This window comes from Carlito syrichta, unplaced genomic scaffold (genome assembly GCF_000164805.1).
Source record: "Carlito syrichta isolate Samal-C Ts95f unplaced genomic scaffold, Tarsius_syrichta-2.0.1 Scaffold155075, whole genome shotgun sequence".
In the NCBI taxonomy this organism is placed as follows: domain Eukaryota; kingdom Metazoa; phylum Chordata; class Mammalia; order Primates; family Tarsiidae; genus Carlito; species Carlito syrichta.
Genome location: NW_007099171.1, coordinates 56,796 through 63,669, shown reverse-complemented (window position 1 = coordinate 63,669; position 6,874 = coordinate 56,796). Strand labels below are relative to the sequence as shown.

The 6,874-nt window shown below is 51.6% G+C and overlaps 1 protein-coding gene across 1 annotated transcript in view; it reads left to right on the top strand.

Annotated features, from left to right (window-relative positions):
• Positions 1-5,708: 5,708 nt before the first annotated feature.
• LOC103252352 (myosin-14) overlaps positions 5,709-6,874 on the top strand; it is a gene marked incomplete at its 3' end in the record, with an annotated part of 57,958 nt that continues 56,792 nt past the window's right edge. Inside the window, exon 1 of the mRNA XM_021709054.1 lies at positions 5,709-5,802. Within this exon, the coding sequence (XP_021564729.1) occupies positions 5,709-5,802 (94 nt within the window). The remainder of the gene's footprint in view (positions 5,803-6,874) is intronic.

Below are 6,874 nucleotides of genomic sequence, written 5' to 3'. Positions count from 1 at the left end.
GGCTAATTTTTGGTTTATTGTAGAGATGAGGTCTCGCCAAGTTGCCCAGGTGGGTCTCGAACCCGCGGGCTCAGGCAATCCACTCACTTCAGCCTCCCCAAGCGAGGGATTACAGGCTGAGCCACCAAGCCCAGCTGATTCCCACTGTTAAGCTTCTTCTGTCCCCTTCCAGAAATGTTTTGGGCATATAAGAAAAGATACGGATTATTTTGCTAGGAAAGGAGGTGTTCTCTAGGGCCAGGGCAGTTGTTCAACTGTGAACATCACCATGGTGAGAAAAATGTGTTATTGAGGCCGGGGTGATAGCTCACGCCTGTGATCCCAGCACTTGGGGAGGTTGAGGCGGGAGTTCGAGACCAGCCTGGGCAACATAGCAAGACCTCATTCCTAGAAAAAGTTTGAAGACAGATGTGGAGGTTCAAGCCTGTAATCCCAGCACTTTAGGAGGCTGAGGCAAGAGGATTACCTAGGCCCGTGGGTTCGAGACTCATCTGGGCAACCTAATGAGACCTCGTCTTTACCATAAATCAAAAAACTAGCAGCCGGACTTGGTGGCTCAGCCTGTAACCTGCGCCTTTGGGAGGCTGAAGTGAGTGGATTACCTGAGCCTGCGGGTTCGAGACCCGCCTGGGCAACTTGGTGAGGCCTCATCTCTACAATAAATAAAAAAAAATCAGCCGGGCGTGGTAGCGCATGCCTGTAATTCCGGCTACTCGGAAGGCTGAGGCAGGAGGATCGCTGGAGCCCAGCAGGTCGAGGCTATGGTGGCCGGGAGTGGCCACTGCACTCCAGCCTGCGCGACAGAGTGAGACTCTGACTCAAAAAAAAAAAAATTAGCAGGGTATGGTGATGCATACCTGTAGTCCCAGCTACTCAGGAGACTGAGGCAGGAGAATCGCCTGAGCCCAGGAAGTCGAGGCTGTGGTGAGCTGTGATTGTGCCACTGCACTCCAGCCTGGGTGACAGTAAGACCCTGACTCAGAAAAAAAAAAAAAAAAGTGAGGCAATTTCTTCCCTGGTTTAAAATGGCTGCATTTTAAAAGCCTGAATGTTGATGGCTGCAGGTGACACCGGCCCTCTGTCCCCCTTCCACCTCAGCCCTCAGACTTTGACCTAGCTTGATCTGGGCTAGCCAGTACCGCAGTTAAGTACTTAGCTCATTAACCCTGTGGTAGTGTGCTCCAGCCTCTTCTTTCCCACCAAATGATATATCCTGGTCTTTTTTTTTTTTTTGAGTTGAAGTCTCACTCGGTTGCCCAGGCTGGAGTGCGATAGCATGTTCACGGCTACCACAGCCTCAGTCAGCCTTCTGGGCTCAGGCAATTCTCCTACCTCGCCCTTCCAAAGTGCTGGGATTATAGGCGTGAGCCACCATGCCCAGTTGATTTTGTGTAAAGACAGGGTCTCGCTATGTTGCCCAGGCTGATCTTGAACTCCTAGGCTCAAGTGATCCTCCTACCTCAGCCTCCCAAAATGCTGGGATTACAGGCGTGAGCCACTGCACCCAGCCTTGGCCATCTTTCTGCTCCAGTACATACAGATGGACCTCAATTCTTTTTGCACCTGTGTAACGGTTCGTTGTTCAGAAGAACTATGATTCCTTCAACCAATCCCTTGCAGACCCTTAGGCTGTTTTCATTCCATTACTATTGGAATGATTAAAAAAAAAAAAAAAAAAGCTACTTTGAATATTCTTGTAAGTAGGTCCTTGTGCTCATGTGTGACCAGATTCATGGGATCAAATCTTAGAAATGAAATGCGGGGTCCAAGGAGTTTGCAATTCATGTTTTTACCCAGTTTAAAAAAAAAATCGGTAAGTCTTATTTGAAATACAATTTGTGGTCAGGCATGGTGGCTTAAGCCTGTAATCCCAGTACTTTGGGAGGTGGAGGCAAGAGGATTGCCTGAGCCCAAAGGTTTGAGATCAGCCTGGGCAACATGGTGAGACCTCATCTCTACAATAAATCAAAAAATTAGCCAGGTGTGGTGGTGCACACCTGTAGTTCCAGCTACTTGGAAGACTGAAGCAGAAGGGTCGCCTTGAGCCCAGCAGGTCGAGGCTGTGGTGGCCATGAGCAGCAGGCCACTGCACTCCAGCCTGGGGACAGAGTAAGACTCCAACTCAAAAAAAAAGAAAAGAAAGAAATCCAATTCACATATCATGGCTGGGCACAGTGACTCATGCCTGCAGTTCCCACATTTAGGGAGGCTGAGGCAGGATGATCGCCTGCGACCAGAAGGTCAAGGTTGCAGTGAGCCATGCATTGTGCCACCGCACTCCAGCCTGGGTGGCAGGGTGAGACCTCCGACTCAAGAATAATACTACTACTAATAATAATTCGCATGTCACACCACTCGCCCAGCTGAAGTGTGCAGCTCAGTGACTTCTGGCGTATTCATAGAGTTGAGTCTCTGTCGTGGCCATCTGCTTTAGAGCATCCTTATTCGCCCAAGAAGATCGCCACCCCTGAGCTGCCCCCTGGGCCCTGCCCCTGGCCTGGCAGCCACTCGTCTGCTCTCTGTCTCTGGACACATGCCTATTCCGGGCATTTCTTAAGAATGAAGTCATACGACACGCGGCCCTCCGTGGCTGGCTGCCTGCATTCAGCACCGTGTTTTCCTTCTCATCTGTGTTGTAGCATGTGTCAGGGCTTCGTGCCTTTTTATGGCTGGATAATTTTGATGTTTATCTTAGGGAAAAGCTCCAACATGTATGCAGACAGAGGGAAGGGTGTAAGGAGCCCCAGCAGTGACAAACCAGGAGCCTCTTGGGCTTCATCTCTGCCCCCAACCCCTGCCCCACCTTGGGGGTGAGGAGCTTTTCCCTCTGCTCCCCTCCCCTGCCCCCCACCTTTGTCAAGGTTTCACTCTGTTGTCCAGGATGGAGTACAGTCACATACTCACAGCTCACCACAGCCTCTACCTCCTTGGTTCAATTGATCCTCCTGCCTCAGTCTCCCGAGTAGCTGGGACTACAGGTGCGCGCCACCATGCCTGGCTAATTTTTACTTTTTGTAGAGATGAGGTTTGCTATGTTGCCCCAGGCTGGAGTAAGGTTTTTTTTTCCTGTTTGTTTGTTTGTTTGTTTGTTTTGAGTCTCACTCTGTTGCCCAGGCTGGAGTGCAGTGGCATACTCACGGCCACCACAGCCTTGATCTGCTGGGCTCAGGCGATCCTTCTGCTTCAGCCTTCCAAGTAGCTGGAACTACAGGCACATGCCACCATGCCCGGCTAATTTTTTGATTTATTGTAGAGACGAGGTCTCGCCAAGTTGCCCAGGCGGGTCTCGAACCCCTGAGCTCAGGCAGCCCTCTCGCCTCCACCTCCCAAAGTGCTGGGATTATAGACTTAAGTCATTGCGCACAGTCTGGAGCAAGTTTTAATTGTAGAGAATTGACCTTGTCGCCCTCCATAGGATGGCGCTCATGACCAGGTTCACCGGCACCTAGAGAGCCTGTGTCCCTATATCCAGGCCACCACCATGGCTGTGTACTTTTTTGGTTTTGCAAATGTGACAGAAGGGCTCTCATGACGGTTTTATTTTGTGTTCCACTTACAAGGAGTGGAGTCAGTCGCCTTTTCATAGACTCTCCTTGAACAAAAGAAGAGACAAAGGGTCAGAGAGGTGGAGTGTCCAGCCTTAGGACTTATCCCAATTTAAGAGGAGGAGGCAGAGCGTGGTGGGATCTGGGTCTGCTCCCAAAGCCTGCCCACAAGCCATCCTCAGAGAGGCACACGCACGGGCAGAAAGCATTTGGGGCCAGTCAAGGCAGGGTTTCCATCCATTCTTCTGCCCACCTCTTGTCTCCACCCACCAGCCCTGGGCATCATCAAAGCCACGCTGAGAGCTGGAGCAGGTAGCCTGGGACTCAGGAAGGCAGGGAGGCATGTCGGCCTCTGTGCGAGGTTTCTGAGGCTTGCTTGTGATGGGCTGGTCTGAAGTCACAGCCTGAGTTAGCTGCCAGGTCCTCAGGGCGTCAGATGCGCCCACATGCTTGACACACACGCAGACTTCTGGACACCTGTGAAAGTTCATTTTACAGCCACAGAGGGAACCTGAGTCCGACGGGTCTAAGCTGATGTCAGGGAATGATGTCAAGCGTGTTGGGTTGGAGGTTGGACAACAGCATCATGGGTCTGTGAGGATGTGTCCTCATCATCTTTGGAGGCACAGACCAAGTGGACTTACTATTAGGGGTGAGATGATGCCATGTCTGGGATTGGCTTTAACATTGTCCAGCAAAATAATAATAATAACAACAAGGACAATAAGAAAAGGGGGGCTGAGCCGGGCTCGGTGGCTCAACCTGTAATCCCTCACCTTTGGGAGGCTGAGGTGAGTGGATTACCTGAGCCCGCAGGTTCATGACCCGCCTGGACAGGCGAGACCTCATCTCGACAATAAATCAAAATATTAGCTGGGCGTGGTGGCGTGCGCCTGTAATTCCAGCTACTTGGAAGGCTGAGGCAGAAGGATTGCCAGAGCCCAGCAGGTTGAGGCTGCGGTGGCCGGGAGCGGCCACTGCACTCCAGTCTGGGCGACAGAGTGAGACTCCAACTCAAAAAAAAAAAAAAAAAAAGAAAAGGGGGGCCAGGCATGGTGGCTCACACCGGCCATCCCAGGCCTTTGGGAGGCTGAGGTGGGAAAATTGTGTAAGGCCAGAAGTTTGAGACCAGCCTGGACAACACAGCGAGACCTCGTCTCTACAAAAAAATTAAAAATGAGCCAGAAGTGGCGCTCTCTTGTAGTCCCAGCTACTCGGGAGGCTGGGGCAGGAGTATCACCTGAGCCCAAGAGGTCGAAGCTGCAGTGAGCTGTGATCGTGACACTGCACTCCGACCTGGGCAACAGAGTGAGATCTCGACTCGGAAAAAAGGAAAAGACAACGTGAGCAGACAGTGAACAGACGAGGGAAACCTCTGATACAAAATAAGCCAGAGCGCATAGGTTGGGTCACATATTTTAAGACCTACCCAGTGTCAGATGTATCTTCCACTGATGGTTGGTGGCATCGTTTGCCTGAAGGATTTTTTTTTTCTGAGTTGGAGTCTCACTCTGTCGCCCTGGCTGGAGCGCAGTGGCACACTCCCAGCCACCACAGCCTCAACCTGCTGGACTCTGGCGATCCTTCCACCTCAGCCTTCCAAGTAGCTGGAACTACAGGCACGCGCCACCATGCCCGGCTAATTTTTTATTTATTGTAGAGATGAGGTTTCACCAAGTTGCCCAGGCGGGTTTTGTATCCGTGGGCTCAGACACTCCACTTGCCTCCCAAAGTGCTAGGATTACAGGCTGAACCACCGAGCCTGGCCGTGACCGAAGGATTTTTTTTTTTTTTTTTTGAGTTGGAGTCTCACTCTGTCACCCAGACTGGAGTGCAGTGGCCGCTCCCGGCCACCACAGCCTCGACCTGCTGGGCTCCGGCAATCCTTCCGCCTCACCCTTCCAAGTGGCTGGAACTATAGGCACGCACTACCATGCCCGGCTAATTTTTAAATTTATTGTAGAGATGAGGTCTCGCCTACCCAGGCGGGTCTCGAACCCACCGGCTCAGGCAATCCACTCACCTCAGCCTCCCAAAGGTGCAGGATTACAGGCTGAGCCACTGAGCCCGGCTAGGATTTTTAAGTTAAATGCTGAAGGGTCTGGTTCAGACCAGTCATCAGGTCTGGAGACCCCCCATGACCTCTCTCCTCGCACCCCAGCCATGCTGCGGACAGTCTCGGCGGTTCTGCAATTCGGCAACATCGTCCTGAGGCGAGAAAGGAACACCGACCAAGCCACCATGCCCGACAACACAGGTACCATCCCCTGAAGCCTGCCCACCTCGACCCCATGACCAGACCCAGACATGTCCCACACTCCCTGTCTCCTCTCACCCAGGACCACTCTGATTTCCTGCCCTTTGCCGAGTCTGTGCTGAAATTGCATCTCCCCCTCCTTCCCTGATTCTAAAAAGCGCGGGCTCTGTTGATCTGAACAACAACAGCATGTAAAAAGCAGGATCCTTAGCTGGGTGCAGCGATTCACTGTAATCCCTGTACTTTGGGAGGCAGAAGTGGGAGGATGAGCCCAGGAGGTAGAGACCAGCCTGGGCAACATAGCGAGACCCCTCCATCTCTACAAAACAGCAAAAAATGAGCCAGGCATGGAGCGTGCACCTGTAGTTCTAGCTACACGGGAGACTGAGATGGGAGGATCATTGGAGTCCAGGAGGCCGAGGCTGCAGTGAGCTGTGATCGCACCACTGCACCCCAGCCTGGGGCACACAGTGGGACCCTGTCTCAAACATACAGCAGCAGCAACAACAATAAACAGGATCCCCCATAATCCCAGCCCCCCTGAGAGAACCACCGTTGGCATTTGGGGTTCCTCCTCCTGGCCTCTGGGCTTTGCCTAGGTAGACTTTTATTTTTTACCTTCAAAAACAGAATTATAGGCCATATTCCTTATTTTAAACCAAAATAAAAATAGCTGTGATTCTTTATTCTTATAAAATAATACAAGCTGGAAGGGAAAACAAATCTGGCAAAACGGAAAAGTAAGATGGACGAGAGAATATTACCTGTTCCCATGCTCCCAAGAGACCATGGCTCCTGCCATCCCAGGGACTTTCCCTCTGAGCTGTGTTCTGGATCTGTATCACAGAGGATATAGATTGTCACAGAAATAGAGTCATACTTCTCATTCCTTTCCCCTGAGGACAGCAAGCCCTTTCTGTCCTGATTGTAAAGTCCTATGGGCTCATTTTTAAAAAGCTGCACAGCACAGAGGGGACAAACCGGGAGCAATGGCTCACGCCTGGAATCCTAGCACTTTGGGAAGCAGGGGAGAGAGGACTGCCTGAACCCAGGGGTTTGTTTTTTTTTTTTG